This window comes from Mastigoproctus giganteus, chromosome 14, assembly GCF_048544385.1.
Source record: "Mastigoproctus giganteus isolate SK-2022 chromosome 14, ASM4854438v1, whole genome shotgun sequence".
Lineage (NCBI taxonomy): Eukaryota > Metazoa > Arthropoda > Arachnida > Uropygi > Thelyphonidae > Mastigoproctus > Mastigoproctus giganteus.
The window spans coordinates 14,213,652-14,233,092 of record NC_143588.1 but is presented as its reverse complement, the minus strand read 5'-3'; the positions used below and the strand labels follow the sequence as shown (position 1 = coordinate 14,233,092).

General features: G+C 38.5%; 1 protein-coding gene across 1 annotated transcript in view; it reads left to right on the top strand.

Moving 5' to 3' along the window:
- Window positions 1–19,441, top strand: part of Mical (Molecule interacting with CasL) — a 624,164-nt gene that overhangs the window by 170,597 nt on the left and 434,126 nt on the right. Inside the window, exon 6 of the mRNA XM_090389022.1 lies at window positions 9,191–9,327. Coding sequence (XP_090245148.1) covers window positions 9,191–9,327 — 137 coding nt within the window. The remainder of the gene's footprint in view (window positions 1–9,190; window positions 9,328–19,441) is intronic.

The following is a 19,441-nucleotide window of genomic DNA, read 5'->3' as shown; positions in this document are numbered from 1 at the left end:
TATGATTCTGATGCTGATGTTGTTGTTGTTTGGTTTTTAGGAGCATTAGCAACTAAGGCCATATTGCTCTGGGGATATGCGGTGGTCATTCTCTGACCTTTCCATATTTGGTGGCCAACCACCTTGTCTTATTATAGCCCAAAAGCTTTTGGTATTCTATTTCCAACGATTCACAAAACTCTTTTAATTTCTCAGTATGGACCGTATAAATATAAGAATATATTTTTATGATAATACTTTCAACATCAGTAGGTAACAAATCTGTAGCTGCCTGTATGCTGTTATTCACAATACAATATGAGCAACACAGCATACACCAATAAGATTTTGATTTAAGTTCTCATTTAGTTCAGCAAAAACATTATTCTTGTCCCTTTACTTGACTCCAACGACATTTGTATTGGCATTATCAGCACAGAAAGCAACAACTTTGTCTTTTAAGCTATTTTTTGTCAAGTATATTCATTATCAAACCAAAAATTATTTCAGATGTTTCACTGGGAAGATTAACAAATTCGAAAAGTTTTATTTTTATACCAACTGTTTCATCAAAAAAGCGAACTAAAGTAGGTAAAAGTTTAATATCATTATGGTTTGATGTGTCTGCCAGTATTGAAATGAAATGCACACTTTTGATTTTATTTTTTAAAACTGAAATTGAGTATCGGGCAATAACATTTTTAACTATGGCCTCACATTTTGTTTTACCACATGAAAACTTTTTAAGAAACAATTTTTGGATTACTTTTGCTGTACATTCCATTTAACTAAAACTATGATTATGTGTGAAAGGCAAGTAATCCCTCGGATTTTGCTGGTTCCTCTTCTTTGCTGCCAAAAGTTTCTTTCATAAAATAATGATGTAATCTAGAAGAAGCAGCGACAAAATGCAATGTCCTTTTATGTTTATTGGAAGCAACATGTCTTTGGATATCATTTTCCCAGCATGAGAAATAGAAAAGACACCATTTCATTTGTTGCTTTGAGCATTATAAATTGTATCTTCTATTTTTAAGAAGGGAAATTCTTTTTCCAGTTCCTGGCTAAATGCACATTTCCTTTTCTTTGATGACATTTCCTATTAAAAGAATATTATAAATAAGAAACTTTTGAAATAAAATAAAAGCACTTTAAATTCCTTTTATTTATTTTTTTGGAAATGAGAATGGTATTTAAAATGAGGTTTTGATAATCCCCTACTTACTTGACTTGACATGTCTCCGATAGATATTAAACTTCTCCAGAGGAAAAAAATGTGATTCATTGTGATTAATATTCACAAACTGAAATGTAATAAATTCTCGTATTACAAACGTGAAGCGCACTGAGATATCAAGAGAAAAACATTAAAACTGAGCAACGATGTTTTGGTAATTATCCCAGATAAGAAAACTGAAATATACCACTAGTCTACTACTCGACACTGCAAGTTTTCGACTGCAACTGACTTGTTTAAGAGCAAAAAATAAAAAAATTTCACAAAAATTGTATAATACTATACATATTTATTCTTAGTTTTACATTTTAATATACATTTCTCAGTAGCAATGTTCTTTTATTATTAATAATTGGGTATTTATTTTACGACTCGCTTCAACTCTTTATCTCCTACTAGGAAACGCCAACTTTCCAATGTATCTGAATTCTATGAACTAAGTGAAACTTTGCCCTACTTTTTCTGCTTTCAGAGCTACAATAATAGCTGATGACAGATTCCCTGAGCTTATCATCAGCTATTTTCAATCCACTGCAGGATGAAGGCCTTAACACCAACTTTCCAGTTCCTTCTGTTTTGTACAATGGCCATCCATTTACTGCCCATGAACTCTTAAATTTCATCTGTCTATCTTTGTTGTTGTCTTTCAGGCTTTCTTTTAGCTCCTCTTGGGTACCATTCTGTTATTTTCTTAGTCCGTCTGTCATCATGTCTTTGAGCTATGTAGCCTGCCCAAATCCATTCCAGTCCTTTAGTTTTGATAAGGATGTCCTTTACTTGAGTTGACTGCCTGATCCATGTGTTTCGCATCTTATCCAACAGTCTGATTCCTAATATAATTTGTTCCATTCTTTGTTGTGAAGTTTTCAGCTTGTCTTCCATTCTTTTGGTGAGTACCCAAGTTTCACTTCCATAAGTTATGGTGCAGAGTATACATTGGTTCATTATTTTATGTTTCAGACAAATTGGGATATTGCTCCTCAGTATGTAACTATTTTTCCTGAATGCTATCCATCCAAGATTTGTTCTTCTCTTCACTTCCAGCCATTTATCATTATTATAGCTAATGACTTGTCCAAGATAAGTATATGATTCCACCTTTTCAATTTCTGCTCCTTCAATGATTATATCCCTTCCTATGGCATACTTGTTCATCATTACTTTTGTTTTAACCACATTCATCTTTAGTCCGAAATCCTTACTAACTGTGCATAACTGATTAAGTTTTCCTCAAATTCTTTTGGATCATGGCTTATAATTACAATGTTATCTATATATGGTAAATGGTTTAGTACTCTGCATTGGGGAGTACAATGTGTACAGAAAGGACAGACAGGATAGGAAAGGAGGGGAGGAGGGGTTATGCCATTAGTTAAGAAACACATAAAACCCAAGAAAGGGAAGCCAGTCAACATCGTTGACAGTGCAGTGTTGAGTCAGTTTGGTGTGACATAAGCATTGGGAGATCAAAAATGAGAGTAGGTGTGTGTTATAGGTCTAATGAATCTGATGAGTATAATGAGCATTGTGCAGAGAAATAGAGTGGGTCAGTAAATCAGAGTGTCTTACAATGGGGGATTTTAATTTCCCAGATGTGGGTTGGATACTCACACACACTAGCAAAGCTTTTGTGGATTTATTGAATGATTATTTTCTACATCAGCATGTTTGATAGGCAACTAGAGGGAGTAATACTCTTGATCTGATTATCAGTAGTGACTGGCGAATCACTACTGATAATCAGATCAAGAGTATTACTCCCTCTAGTTGCATTAAGAATCTGCAGATAAAGGAACCACTAGGCGGCAGTGATCACAGTGTGCTGAAGTGTGATTTACTCAAAGAGGTAACTACCATCAGGTGTAAAGGAAAGGTTTTTGCTTTCGTAAAGGCGACTAAGATGGTCTGAGACAGCATTTAAATTCTATACAGTGGGACCAACTGGTGATACCAACAGCAAATTCAAAATGGGAAGCATTCCAAGAACTTATCTCAGAAGCTACTAGGCTATACATACCAACTAAGAAATATTGTATAAGGTTTAGGCCTAAATGGATGTCAGATGAGCTAATGAGACATATGGCAGAGAAGAAAAATGCATGGGATACTTATAAATTAATGGGTGACATAGAAGCCTATGATAGATATAAGCTGGTCTATAACCAAGTCACAAAAGAGATTAGGCAGGCAAAGGCAAAGGCAGATTATGAGAAATCCTTGGCAAAGGATGCAAAGAAACACAGAGAAGAGTTCTTTACCTGTGTAAACTCTAGAAGGAAAGGGATGAATCAGGTTAATCCACTGGATATTGATGGTTCAACAGTTGAGAATCCTGCTCAGGTGGCTGACAAATTAAACAAGTATTTTGCATCTACATTCACACATGAAGAGTTATTCAGGAAGGGGAATGCCAGAGGTGGAGTAAACTCTGGCAGTGATTTTGTAATAACTGAGATGAAAATGGAGGAGAAATTTTCGAGGATAAACATAAAAAAGGCACTCGGGGTGGATGGGATCTATCCAGTTATATTAAAGGAGACAGCAAAGGAAGTAAGCAAACCCTTAGCCATAATTATGAGAGCTTCTTTGAACTCAGTGGAGGTACCCGTAGACTGGATATGTGCAAATGTGACTCCAATTCACAAATGAGGATCAAAGGCTGATGCAAGTAATTATAGACCTGTGAGTTTAACTCAGGTAAATTAATGGAGGCACCGGTTAAAGAAGCACTGCAGGATCATCTAGACAACACTCAGTTATAGCTCAGACACAGCATGGTTTTGTTAAGGGAAAGTCTTGCCTTACCAGTTTGATTTGATACTATGATGCAGTGAATAACTTTGATATTATATATTTGGATCTTAGAAAGGCTTTTGGTACTGTTGAACATGGAAGATTGCTGCACAAATTGGAGCAGTGTGGCATTGGAGGCAAATTGCTGCTATGGATAAATGGATGGTTAAGAGGGAGAAGAGAAGAGAGAGAGAGTGCTAATCAATGTACACTGCTCATTGTGGACTAATGTTATTAGTGGAGTCCCTCAGGGTTCAGTGTTGGGTCCATTGTTGTTTTCTGTATTTATAAATGATATTGATGATGGTATATCAAGCTTAATGTCCAAGTTTGCAGATGATGCAAAGGTTGGCAGGGTTGTTAAGGACATTACTGACTATGCTGCTGCAACAGGAACTGAAAAGGTTGAGCAGATGGGCTGAGAGGTGGCAAATGAAGTTTAACATTGACAAATGTAAAGTACTACATATGGGAAACAGTAACCCCAGAGCAACGTATCAACTCTGTGGTACTATACTGACAGTGGTAGAGAATGAAAAGGACCTGGAGGTAATTGTGCAGGCAGATATAAAGTTTTCTGAGCAGTGCAGACGGGCTGCAAGAGTAGATCATGGTGTCTTGTCAATGATATACAGGAATTTTTCTAGCAGGGATAAGGAGATGATTATTCCCTTGTATAAAGCAATTGTCAGGCCACACCTTGAGTACTGTATACAGGTCTGGAGGCCTCATTTCAAGAAGGATGTAGAACTGCTGGAACAAGTACAGAGTAGGGCAATAAGATTAGTAAATGGAACAAAGGGTTGCTCTTACGAAGAAAGGCTTAAGTTTTGCAAATTGCAGCATCTAGAGACTAGGCACCAGCGAGGTTATCTAATAGAGTTGTATAAAGCCTTGAATGGTTTGAGCATCCTCAGTGCCGATGGGATTCTTCTTCTTGCTCAGAATAATCACCTGAGAGGGCATAAATTCAAATTGAGGAAAGACAGATATAGTATAGATTTGCATAAAGTTGGTTGGTGGAGCAGACTTCCATCCCTTGTTTTGGAAGTTGATAGCCTAAATAAATTTAAGGCTGAGCTGGACAGGTATTTCGAACGAAATGGGAGTGTTTTTTTTTTTTTTTTTTTTTCAGGCTGATATTGCATAAGCTTGCTTTCTTGCATCATATGCCTCTACTAATGCTAATGCTAATTCACATTGATTCCTTTATGCGACCAGTCCAATCTTCAGAAAGCTTCTCCAAGGGCAGCATAAATAATTTCGGAGATACTATGATGTAGTCACAAAGGAACTGGATGCAAAGAATAACTTTGATATCATATATTTGGATCTTGGAAAAGCTTTTGATACTGTTGCACATGGAAGACTGCTGCACAAATTGGAGCAGTGTGGAGTTGGAGGCAAATTGCTGCTATGGATAAAGGGATGGTTGAGTGGGAGAAGACAGAGAGTGGTCTTGACGCCCTTGGTGATGTACTTTTGAATTCCAAAATGTTGTTTTTAAAATCTTTATGGACCAGAAATCCAACTCCACCTTCACTCCTTTCACTGTTTCCATTGGTGTACAGCAGATTTCCACTTGATAAACTTATAAGTGATTCATTTCTTCTTCTTGTTTCAGCCAAACCGATGATATTCCAATTCACATTTTCTAATTCCTTTTCCAGCTCTAATATCCTGTCTTCACCGATGAGTGATCTTACATTATAACAGGGCAAGATCAGTTTCTGTGCATGGCAGCCTGGTCGTACCCAGAGATTCTAAGCACCCTCTGCTTCCACTGTGATCCTCTCGCTGCGGTAAGAGGGAGAGTGAAAGCTGCAGGGGACTGAGGGCGATTTGTTTTGTCGTGCTGTCATATGCTGGAGGGTTGGGTCTTTTCCTCTTCACGCTGACTAGCCTTCTTGAAGAGAACCACTCTACACGTTCGTTGCCACCTAAGTGACGTAACAGGGCTTACAATCGAGAAGGTGTGCATGAGTGAATTTTAGGGAGGCAGGCCAATCGGACTTCTCCTAAATCTTCTGTAATAGAGAGATATTGCATCCATCAGTGTTTTAGGCTGAGTGTCTGATAACACACACAGGATACCTGTTCCCCTCTAAGCCCCTAGCAGGGATAAGGAGGTGATTATCCCCTTGTATAAGGCAATGGTCAGGTCACACCTTGAGTACTGTATACAGGTCTGTAGGCCTCATTTTAAGAAGGATTCGTCCCAACAGCTCATTTTAGAGGTGTTGGAACGAATACAGAGAGGGGCAACAAGATTGCCCTTCTCTGTACTCGTGAATGGAACAAAGGGTTGTTCTTACAAAGAAAGGCTTAAATTTTGCAAATTACAGTGTCTGGAGACTAGGCACCTGCAAGGTGATCTGATTGAGGTGTATAAAGTGTTGAATAGTTTGAGCATGCTCAATGCGGATGGGATTCTTCCTCTTGATCAGAATCACCTAAGAGGGCATAAATTCAAATTGAGGAAAGACGGTTGTAGGATAGATGTGCGGAAGTTTGCCTTTAGCCAGCAGGTGCATCTGTCGTTGTAGAAGTTGATAGCTTAAATAGATTCAAGGCAGAGCTTGACAAACATTTGGAGCAAGTGGATGAGTGAAATATGGGTTTTTTTTTTTTTTTGATGCTATATGAGCTTGCTTTCTTGCATCATGTACCTTTGCTAATGCTGTCTCGTTGTCAAACTGCTTTCTCAATTTTAAATTTGCTACTGTCTTTGTCTAGTCTAATAAAGGAGTTAGCATTCTCATATATCCTCTTCAAAATCATAAATGAATGGGATGTCTATGCCTTGTCTTTCCAGTGCCCAAAACATTACCTTATGCTGTATGGAGTCAAATGCCTTTTCATAATCCACAAATGCCAGGCATAATGGCATTTTGTATTCATTTGCTTTCTCCATTAGCTGTGATATTACATGAAGGTGATCCACAGTGGAGAATCCTGTCCTAAAGACAGCTTGCTCTTTTGGTTGATTTCCATCAAGTATTCTTTCTAATCTGTTAGTAATGACCCTTGTGAAGAACTTGTAGATGTGAGGCAAGAAGCTAATTGGTCTATAATTTTCAGTTTATGATTTATATCCTTCTTTATGCAACAAAATTATAATTGCATTATTCCACTACTTAGGTATCACTCCTTTCCTAATGTATTTTGTGAAGAGTCTTCCCAGTTGCTGTGTTGTGTCTCTACAACTTTAATTTTAACAACTCAACAGTAACTTCATCTTCACCTGGGATTTTTTGATTCTTCATTTTTTGTGTTGATAATTTGTGATCCATCTTCTGGCATCATTCCCTTGCTCCTTATCTAATACTTTATAGTAGTCTTCTGCTATTTGAATTATGCCCTCTCTGCTATTTAAATTATGCCTTCTCTGCTATTTATAAGTACACCATCACTATTCTTCAGGATCAGTATCATTTGTCTTTCTGTATTTCTGCTCATGACTGCTGATTTAAGTCCTTTGTTTCCCCTTAATGGTTCTACTATTCTTGTGTTAAATATTATGTCCTCTCTGAGTCTCTTTCTAATGGCTTTGCATAACTCAGTATACTGAATTTTTTCCTGTCAGTATTTATCTTCAATTGTTATCTTCGGTTCATCATGACAAGTGTTTCTTTACAAATTTTTTCTTCTTTGGATTTCTTTTTACCTCTACGTTTCGTGGGCTTTATCACTTTCAGAAAGTTGTATTCCTCGTCGATATCTTGTTCCTGAAAGGTCTTCAGAAGTTCAACCTTGTACCTAAATTCTGGTATACACTGCTTTTTCTACTCTTCTGTTATCTCAAAGAGCTTTGTATTATTTACTCGAGTCAGTTTATTCCTTTCTTTTCTTACATCTATCTCAAATGTGCATCTTACCATTCTCTGATCACTTCCAATATTTACCCTGTTCAGGACAGTAGCATTGTTCACATTGTTCTGTTAGTAAGGATGAAGTCAATTTCGTTAGGTGTTAATCCATTTGGGCTCTTCCATTGTTCACTTTCTGTTTAGCCTTTTCTCGAAAAAAGTGTTCATTACCGACATTTCTTGAGATTCTGCAAATTCCACCTCTTTCATTTCCCGAGCTTATACATAAGGCCGATTGTATGGTTGATGCACGAAAATTCTCTGAATATGTGGGACAAACTATCAAAATCCAGGTCTGTCTTGCTTAATTTGGGACAATTGGCTGCCTTATGTGTGTATTACATTCATATATACATGCACACATAGTTCTCCTCCCCAGAAAGATGTCAGGCTATCACAGTTTCATAATACAAATTGAATGCTTTCATGATTATTGCTAATGCAAGTGTTTGTAAGGTATCATCTGATAAGGTACAGTTTGATGAATAAATTACAAAGCATTAAATCACAAAGAACACTTTGAATCAAAAATAAATAATACTTTTTCTTCTCGTGAAATTGAAAGATTTATTTTTCTTTTCTGTTTTCTTTATTATTATTATTATTTTTTTCTTCTGCAATAGTATCTAACTGATATTTAGAGAAAACAATAGTCATAGAACAGAATATAATCTTTGAGAAGCTTCATGTTTCCAAAAATACTTTTAACAGAAAGTAATTAAGCAGATCAGCTATTTACAAAAGAATAAATCACACTATCCAAGACAGAAGTGGAAAGTATATACTGAATATTCGATTGGTGTTTTTTTGCATTAAACATGGGCATTGCTAAGTACAGCTTTAAAGTCCATATGAAATAAAGAAAATGTGGCACGATTTTATGATTTCTGCAAATAAATAAAATTTGCAGAAATCATAAAAAATACGTGATATTTAAAATATTTCCAACATCATATATTTTGCAACTAGTTAAGCTGTCATTGTCATTTCATCAAAAGGGAAGGGAGGTGGGTTCACTTTACAGAGTATACGATCAAAATGAATGAACAGAATGGAACATAACAAGAAGTGAGCAAATAAGATATTAACCATTTTAAATTAGTAATGACCACAATATTGTTAATTCAAATTACTTCTATCTCAGGTTAGAACAGCTTCAGGTTTGATGCTAAACTGTTGACTTTCTGTGACATTTTCTATCATAATTTCTTCAATTAATACATGTGATCATAAACTTTCTAGAGTAAAGCATCAATAAACTGTATCTCTTGAATTTGTTATATAGTTCATAAAATATATGATTTATATGTAGGTTTCAACAGAAAAGAATTCAGAGGGAAATTAGCCATTGCCGTAACTGCCAATTTTATTAATCGGCATACATTGCAAGAAGCAAGAGTACCAGAAATCAGTGGAGTTGCATTTATTTTCAATCAGAAGTTTTTCCAGGTAGTGTGGTGAGAGTGTACTTATGTGACTTGATCATAGTATTCAAAAAAAATTATATAGAAAACAAAACAGAATTAAGGTATAATGGCTAATGAAATTAAGAAACAGTGTAAGTGGGAAAAACTCAAAATGAATGCTTAGATGATCTCAGTGGCGCATTATACCTTAACGGGGCCCAAGGCAAAATTAAATGGAATTTGGGGGGGGGGGGAATCAACATTAAATATTGGGTGACAGAAGAACAGGTCCCTCCATAGCCAGGTGGGCAGGAGCGGCAGTGCGTAGCACACGCTTCTTGATTAGACCGGGGTTCAAGCCCGTGAGCCACCAAATATGGAGGATGTGGAAAGGTCAGGGAATGAACACTGCATATCCCCAGAGCAATATGGCCTTAGTTGCTAATGCTCCTAGAAAAACCAAAATCATTTAGGTTTCTTACACTCATTAAAATTAAAAACTGTTGAATTATTCTGCTTGGACATTCATTCATGACTGTTTGATAAGATCGTGACTACCTTTTCACTGCTACTGTACTGACTTTTATGTAACCTTTGCCTTTTATGGCACCGGTTATATACAAGACAGTCTATTTTTTTCAATTAACTCAACTATCTCAGGAAGAACTAAATATAAAATTTCATCAAAATCAGTAAAACCATTTTCGAAAAAAACGTAATTTTCAAATTAACCTTCAAGTAAAGTTATTTGACCTTGGCAGGCAGAAAGTTCAGTTTCCAATAAAAATCACTTAAAAATATTAGTAAAAAACATCAATGAGTTTTTGAAACTGATTTTGCCTCTCCCCACCCCCCCAACCAGGGCCCTAGGCAGATGTCTTTTTTGCCTATAGGATAATGTGCCACTCGATAGTCTAATGTTATTAGACCACCTCAGCATTCTAAAAATGTGAAGTTTGTGAAGAATAGCACTGACAGGTGAAAATAAATCAGAATCTACCTATGAATTCACTGAAATAATGATGTATTGAAGAAAAGCTGGAAAAAAAAAATGAATTGGGATACCCAAAAGTGCCTGTTGAGATGGGTGACATGAACATACTTGCATAATTATGAAACACAGAATAAATTTGTGTAATACAAATATTGAAGTTATGCACAACTTGTAAAGAGAAAATGGAGATATGTGTGAGAAACTTATCCGATTTGACTATGATTTTTCACTTCCTCAGGAAAAGCTACAATGGCACTACAACAGGAAAAGGAAGAATGCATTGTGTTGATAACCCCTCAACCCCAGAAAATGGACTGACAGGGGCAAGATCCTCCCATTTGCCTTGTGGGAAAAAGGGGTTATAGAAACAGTGTTCTTCCTTCATCTGCTTTTGTTTCTTGTAGCTTTCCCTGAGGAGTTGGAGTATCAACAGTCAAATTCCTACTATTTCTTCCTGTCTCTTCATTTTTTCTTATATGTACTATATTTATATTAGACAGATATTATATTTCCCTTCTTCAAATTTATTATTGTTTTCGATAAATTCTTAAGCTAATAGCCTTAAGATTGTGTACCTCTTTAAAATAAGTGGCACATTCGCTACAGACATTTTTGGGTTTTTAACATGTAATTTCTTTCATTTACCTTTCGTGACATTATTTCACAAGATTCCTAGGCAGGCTTCGATTTAGATATTACTGCTATTATTAATGAGATCTGATTTTTCAGGAGATAGTCCATCTCATTTAAAGTACAGTGGATTCCGGTTATTTGGGCCACCAGTTAATCGGGGCAGCCGTTTATTTGGGGCAAATCTTAAAAAACAGAAACCAATTGAGAAAATAGCCAGGGTTTACTTCGCTTAATTGGGACAGCATGCCGTTTAATCTGGGCAGGAGACCGTAGCACTGGAGATTCCCCTACGATTGTCTCCGATGATTGTCTTCGGTCGAAATTCTGGAGGTCACAACCATAAAACAATAAAAACAATTAGCAGTCACCTGTTTATTGGGCTTTTCTGTTAGTGAAATCTGTTAGAAATGGACAGTAAACTCGATCTTACTGAATTTGCAATAATGCCAACAGCTGGAATTCTGTGGGTTATTATGGTGAAATGTGTTTACACTTCCATGAAATCTTCAATCATATAAAAAAATTAATTTTCAGATCTTCTCTTCTCTTCATTCCTATTTTTAAAGCTTTGTAACTCGTTACTCCGTTTTCACTTGTGCGTATTGTGTTACTTGCAATTTGTGTGTGCTGTGTTCTTTGTTATTGATTGCTTATCTTTTTACTGTTTTAAATTTTAACCCCCACCCACAAATGTCAGTAAACAGAAATGTCAACTAGTTCGTATGTACATATTACAGTACGTATTAATTATTCCGATTATCACGTATATTCTTCCGATTTTCATGTATCATTTGATTTTTTAATTGGTAAGGTAATAAAGGGTAAATTTGTGCTTAATATATCTTTGCTCTTATAGCCTGTGGATAATATTCCTCCTATTTTCGCTAATTAGAATCGCTATTTAATAGAATTAAAATTTAATTCACAAACGTGATCACAATGATCTGCACATCGTATAGTGAATGGTACTTTACTATGGTGACTCCATCGTAACGTGATTTGATTGTACAGTGAACCAATTGTAAAGGGGGGGGGGGGTACATTGTAATTTTAACTATTTATGTGAAACTTCGGATAATTGGGGCAGCCGCTTAATCGGGCCAAAATGCACTAGTCCCGATGTGTCCCAAATAACCGGAATGGACTGTATTAGTAAGATCAAATGATGCAAGTAATTGGACTTTTTCTGTATCAGCTAAAAAAAATAAATAAATAAAAGTAATAATATAAAATAATAAAACAAAAAACTATTCCCATTCCCAAAAGATAACAATCTAATTCTGCTTTGAATTTAGCCAGACTAATTGCCTCTGCCATATCCTTGGGAGTCAGTGTAATCCAGTATTTGAAAACCCATGGCCTGTAAGCGAACTTCATGAGATCCAGTATTCTGTTAATCCCTGAGATTTTATATTTGTATCCCTTGGTTCTTGTGTCAGCTGTGATGGAGAATAGACTTTCCTCGTTTAATTCACTCAACCTCTTCAGCACCCTATAAACTTCAATCAGATCTCTCTTTAGATATCTTGTCAAAATTTGAAACTTGCACCTCTTAAGCCACTCTTAGTATGTGCATCATTTTGCATTCATCACTAATATGGTCACCCTTCTCCAAGCCATCTCCAACAGTTCTATCTTTTTTTAGCTGCAGTCTCCAGACCTGAATACAATATTCCAAATGTGGCTTAATCATTATCATTGTATAGTGGGATAATGACATTCTTCTCCTTACTAGCTGAGGTCCTATAAATTATAGACATAACCCTATGTTCCTTCCTAGCAGGCTATTTAATCTGCATGGAAAATTTAATGTCAAGTTGAATTGTAACACCTAAATCTCTTTTGTTTTAAACAATTATTAGCTCCTCTTCTCCCTAGCTTATGTATTACTCCAGCAGTTGATCTCCAAATGCTAAACTTAATTTAGGGGCATTAAACTTTATTGTCCAATTTTTGGACCATCTGCAACTAAACAAGTCTTTTCAAAGCAAAAACTCTCAACGTGGTCACTTGTACGTGGTAAGGGGACCTCTCACTTGTGCTGCTGAGTGGTTTCCAGATTAACACCACTGGGATTCAACACCCACAGCCTAGATTCCAAACTAACACAACATCATAGGAATCTGGCATGTTTGTTCTGCACTGTGATCTGTGGAAACTCAGATGGGGATCTTGGTGATTGAGGGGCCCAGCTTCAACTCACCACTTTGGACCCTGCTTAAACATGACAAGTAGTTCTGGATGGTTTGGCCAGGATCAATCGACTAGTGGGTTTGCCAACCATGTCAGTGCCATTCCCCTTATCCTCGTGGTCCAAGGGACAGGATTCAGGCTGGCAGCAGTGCAGGTATATTGTCTGGATAGCCTTGGCATCTTACTTCTTATTGCATTTATTGCTTGATGCGTAGTGGGCATCCCATTTGGGCTCTGTGGTGGGTAGGGATCCTAAGTGCTGAACAAAATTAAAAATCACTGTGAATCCTGATTCTCTAAATTTTTCTTTTAGGACCCAATACAGTACCTACCAGAAAATTATAACAATGTATCAGAAAATGCTACCTCAGCAAAACAACCCAGAACCGAAGATGCATCATGTCCAGCACCTTGATACATGATTGTTCATTCCACCAATGAAAAGCCCATAGGAAAAATATCGCCCTTCTTCATCTAGAAGGGTTTGGAAGGGCTCACCAAAATTGCTGAAACAACTTCATTCTGGTGACATCCTTGTTGGGACTAAAACTGATAGAAACTCTGAACAACTCCGAGCAACATCTATTTGGGGAATACCAATTGTAGTAACAGCATACAAGACACTAAACTCATCCTGAGGTTTAATCTCAAAATGGGACCTTCTCAGAAGGTCCCATTTTGAGAAGGAAATCTGTTCACAACTAAAAAACCAATAGTGGCAGTTGCAAAGAAAATGTTCATATGTGGGGATGGGAATCTAGTCCCGACTAGAAATTTCATCCTTACTTTAATATGCCAATATTTCCTAATGTTTTCCTGAACTGCACAGTATGTCCCTATGACCCATACCTATTAAGGCACTTTAAGTGCCAGAAATATGGACATTTGCAAATGGCTTGCCGTGATGCCCTTGTATCCACTTTGTGTGCAAAAGGACCATGAAATTACATATGTTAAGCTGCAAAACCCACATGCACTACAATGGTAAGGAGAATACCCTGCATACTCTCAAGCATGCCAGAGGTGGAAAGAAGAAAAGGAAATACAATGACTAAAGGCAGAGCTGAACATCTCATACTAGGAGGGCAGAAAAGCATTTAAACCAGTAAAAAGCAATAAGGCAACATACGCTGAAAAGGTTGTCAAGAAATGTTCTGTCAGGACTCAAACGGAAATTACTATTTCTTGCTCTCCATTGCTTGCTATTTACTCAACTCAGAAAACTCAGTCAGCTGCCACTCAGATATCAGTACCTCCTTCTGCTCCAGCATTACCAAAATTGAGCACAAAAGTAACAACAGAAAACTCAACCCTCGATTGCAATACAAGAAAAAAATGGATGTCAAAACCAAGGAGGTACCTATACTATAATAATTAATGATAAACACCAGCCAAGAAATTAAACTGAAAATTTAATATAAAATAAAATAAAATAAAATAATATACAGTGAAATGTAAATAAAATAAAATACAATAAAGATTAAAATATAGTTACAATATAGTTAAAATATATAGTTAAAAGCAGTAAAGTTATCTAAAATAAACTGGGTTAAAAGCGATAAAACAATGAAACCTGTTGCTTTCGGAGACTGCCGTCTCCTTCAGCAGCATACTACTAGTGCTAAGACACATCCTTAAGTAGCAGGTCCATGGCACTCATGCACGTAGTCATCAGACACATGATCTACATTCTCCATGCGCGTATCGGAAACGGAAGTGGCTCGGGAGCGTGTCAAACAGAACCGGTCATCCCTTCTGAGGACAACTGCCTCAGACAGGGGGGTGTAAACGGGTTCCCCTGTCCCTATTAATAGTATTGTGACTGGACGAACCGATTCACAAGCTCTCGAGCCACTTGCGTTCCCAAAATCCATGGGCGATTTTGGGAACGCTTCAGGGGAGATCCGGTGCTTTTCCCAGAAATGCTCTGCCACAGCAGACCTCACATAGTTAGCAGTCTTGATAGCAGTCATGTGTTCCCCCAGACAGTCCTTTAAACGTCGCCCCGTTTCCCCCATATAACACTCCTCACAATCCGGGCACTTAATCTCGTAGACCACATTGCTAGTATGGTCCTGGGCTACGGGATCTTTAACTTGAGATATCACTGTGTGCAACCTCCAACCCGGAAGTTGCACACAGCGGGTGTGGCACTCCCGCAGTGCCCGTACAATGCGTTCTGAAAGGCCCGGATAGTAAGGAATGTATGCAGTAGCCACAGGAGCAGGCAACTCCTTACGATTGGACTCAGCCCTATAAATATATTTGTCCAAGACCCTCTGGGGGTATCCACATTTCCTGAGGTCTGCCGTGACACTGCAAATTTCCATTTCCTTTTCTTCAGGGGTACTTACAGTGGGTCCCCACCCTATTCAACAATGCCCTGGCTACACTGTTCTTATGATGATAAGCCTGTGCTGAGCTGTAATGAACAAATTGGCCACGGCACATAGGCTTTCTATAGATCGTTGTTTTTAATCTAGACCCATCTCTGCTAACCAAGACGTCCAGAAACGGGAGGGACCCAGCTTCTTCCAACTCCGAGGTAAATTGTATAAATGTGGAGAAGCTGTTGAGTAAATTGAGCACCTCATCTTCCTTTCCCTTTTTTAAAATGGTGAACGTATCGTCCACATATCTCCTCTACTCGCACATGGGGAAATCCAACTGATGAAAAACCATAGTTTCCAGTTCCTCCATTGCCAAATTGGCCACGATGGCACTGATGTGGGAACCCATGGCCGTGCCATGGACCTGCTTATACATAACTTTTTGAAAAACCGTGGTAGTGCTTGCGAGGCAAAATTCAACGCCTTTACAAATATCATCAATGCTTAGTGAAGATCTAGCACTAAAGCAGTCATCCCGTTCCAAGGCCAATCATACACAATGCACCCCATGTTCAATGGGGATACATGTGAACAAAGATACCACGTCAAACGAAATCATAAGTTCATCTTCACCTATAGATTGGCTTCTTATAAAGTTCACAAATTCCTTGCTATTCCTGATTACTAAACTGGAGCGTCCCACTATAGGAGAAATGACTCCAGCTAAAATTCCAGATAAGGCATAAGTGGGACTACCCACGAATGATACTATAGGTCTCAACGGAATGCCCACCTTGTGCGTCTTTGGGAGGCCATAGAACCAGGGTAATCGACAACCTGAGGCATGAAGAGACCAATAAACTTCTTTAGTTATTTTACCAGCCTTATGCCATCCCTGTATGATGTTGTTGACTTGTCTCTCCAAACCAGCTAACGGATTTCGATGGGTAACTTTATATATGTTGCTATCCTGTAAAAGATCCAGAGCTTTTGCACAATAATCATCCTTATACAGTACCACTGTGGATCTGCCTTTGTCGGCAGGTAACATTATGATATCCTCATCTTTTCTAAGTTGTTTCTAAGCAAGGAATTTGTGAACTTTATAAGAAGCCAATCTATAGGTGAAGATGAACTTATGATTGCGTTTGACGTGGTATCTGTGTTCACATGTATCCCCATTGAACACGGAGTGCATTGTGTAAGATTGGCCTTGGAACGGGATGACTGCTTTAGTGCTAGATCTTCACTAAGTTACTGCATATATTCCTTACTATCCGGGCCTTTCAGAACGCATTGTATGGGCACTGCGGGAGTGCCAGACCCGCTGTGTGCAACTTCCGGGTCAGAGGTTGCACACAGTGATATCTCAAGTGATATATCATGTAAAGGCGTCGAATTTTGCCTCGCAAGCACTACTTCCACGATGGCACTGATGGGGGAACCCATCAGTGCCATCGTGGCCAATTTGGCAATGGAGGAACTGGAAACTAGGGTTTTTCATCAGTTGGATTTCCCCATGCGCGAGTGGAGGAGATATGTAGACGATACGTTCACCATTTTAAAAAAGGGAAAGGAAGATGAAGTGCTCAATTTACTCAACAGCTTCTCCACATTTATACAATTTACCTCGGAGTTGGAAGAAGCTGGGTCCCTCCTGTTTCTGGACGTCTTGGTTAGCAGAGACGTAATCTAGATTAAAAACAACGATCTATAGAAAGCCTATGTGCCTTGGCCAATTTGTTCATTACAGCTCAGCACAGGCTTATCATCATAAGAACAGTGTAGCCAGGGCATTGTTGAATAGGGTGGGGACCCACTGTAGTACCCCTGAAGAAAAGGAAATGGAAATTTGCAAAGTCACAGCAGACCTCAGGAAATGTGGATACCCCCAGAGGGTCTTGGACAAATATATTTATAGGGCTGAGTCCAATCGTAGGGAGTCGCCTGCCCCTGTGGTTACTGCATACATTCCTTACTATCCGGGCCTTTCAGAACGCATTGTATGGGCACTGCGGGAGTGCCAGACCCGCTGTGTGCAACTTCCGGGTCAGAGGTTGCACACAGTGATATCTCAAGTTAAAGATCCCGTAGCCCAGGACCATACTAGCAATGTGGTCTACGAGATTTAAGTGCCCGGATTGTGAGGAGTGTTATGTGGGGGAAACGGGGCGACGTTTAAAGGACCGTCTGGGGGAACACACGACCGCTATCAAGACTGCTAACTATGTGAGGTCTGCTGTGGCAGAGCATTTATGGGAAAAGCAGCACCGGATCTCCCCTGAAGATGCGGTCATTACTGACCGCGCCCATGGATTTTGGGAACGCAAGTGGCTCAAGAGCTTGCGAATTGGTTCATCCAGTCACAATACTATTAATAGGGACAGGGGGGCCCGTTTACCCCCCCCCCCCCCCCGTTTGAAGCAGTTGTCCTCAGAAGGGATGACCGGTTCTGTTTGACACGCTCCCGAGCCACTTCCGTTTCCGATACGCGCATGGAGAATGTAGATCATGTGTCTGATGACTACGTGCATGAGTGCCATGGACCTGCTACTTAAGGATGTGTCTTAGCACTAGTAGTATGCTGCTGAAGAAGGAGACGGCACTCTCCGAAAGCTCCAGGTTTCATTGTTTTATCGCTTTTAACCCAGTTTATTTTAGATAACTTTACTGCTTTTAACTATATTTTAACTATATTGTAACTATATTTTAATCTTTATTGTATTTTATTTTATTTACATTTCACTGTATATTATTTTATTTTATTTTATATTAAATTTTCAGTTTAATTTCTTGGCTGGTGTTTATCATTAATTATTATAGTATGGAATTTCCCAGCCCCATAGGCCTGTTTGAAGACAAGGAAGTACCTTACAAGTCGGTCTTTGAACTCTTTGTGGGTGAAGAAATGGACACAGGACATCCATACTTCCCAAAAAAAGAAAAATCCAAGACTAAGAAAAACAAGTACTCAGCAATTTGAAAGCTGATCAATGAATCCACCAAGCCCAAGTAATGGCCAAATTCCTATCATGGGTTCTGGCGAAATGTAAGAAGACATCGAGCACTCCTGCAAAAGGGCGAACTAGCCTGGTTTTGCTTACAGAAGACTTATCTAATGATAACCCTACCATGTGTAGCATAACTATTTTTTATAAAATACAATTGGTGATGGCTCTGCTCATGGAGGAGTTGCTATCCTTGTGGGCAACCACATTTTTGCCTTTGCTGCTTACAGCAAACATAGAGGCTGTTGCAGTTTGCTTTATGGTAGGGTTTTTATTAAAGGTCTGCTCTACTTATTTGCCACATGGGACTGACATCTCTCAGAAAGACCTTGATGATCTTGTTATGCAGTTGCTTCCACTTTCTTACTTCTTGGGCATTTTAATGGACATAACATCCCGTGGGGTCATCATCATCATCAGCCATTTTCAGTCCACTGCAGGATGAAGGCCTCTCCAGAAAATTTCCAGTTCCTTCTGTTTTGAGCACTGGCCACCCACAAACTCATGAATTTCATCTCTCCATCTCCGCCTTTGTCTTCCAGGTTTTCTTCTAGCTCCACTGCAGGATGAAGGCCTCTCCAGCACCTTTCCAGTTCCTTCTGTTTTGAGCACTGGCCATCCATTGGCCACCCACAAACCACCACTGGCTATCCACTGGCCACCCACAAACTCATGAATTTTATCTATCCATCTCCACCTTTGTCTTCGAGGTTTTCTTCTAGCTCCTCTTGGATACCATCTGTTATTTTCTTAGTCCAACTGTCATCATGTCTTTGAGCGATGTGTCCTGCCCAAGTCCATTTTAGTTCTTTAGTTTTGATAAGAATGTCCTTTACTTGAGTTTGCTGCCTAATCCATGTGTTTCTCTTCTTATCTAACAGTCTGATTCCCAATATAATTTGTTCCATTCTTCGCTGTGTATTTCTCAGCTTCTCTCCCATTCTTTTGGTGAGTGCCCAAGTTTCACTTCCATAAGTCATGGTGGGGAGTATACATTGG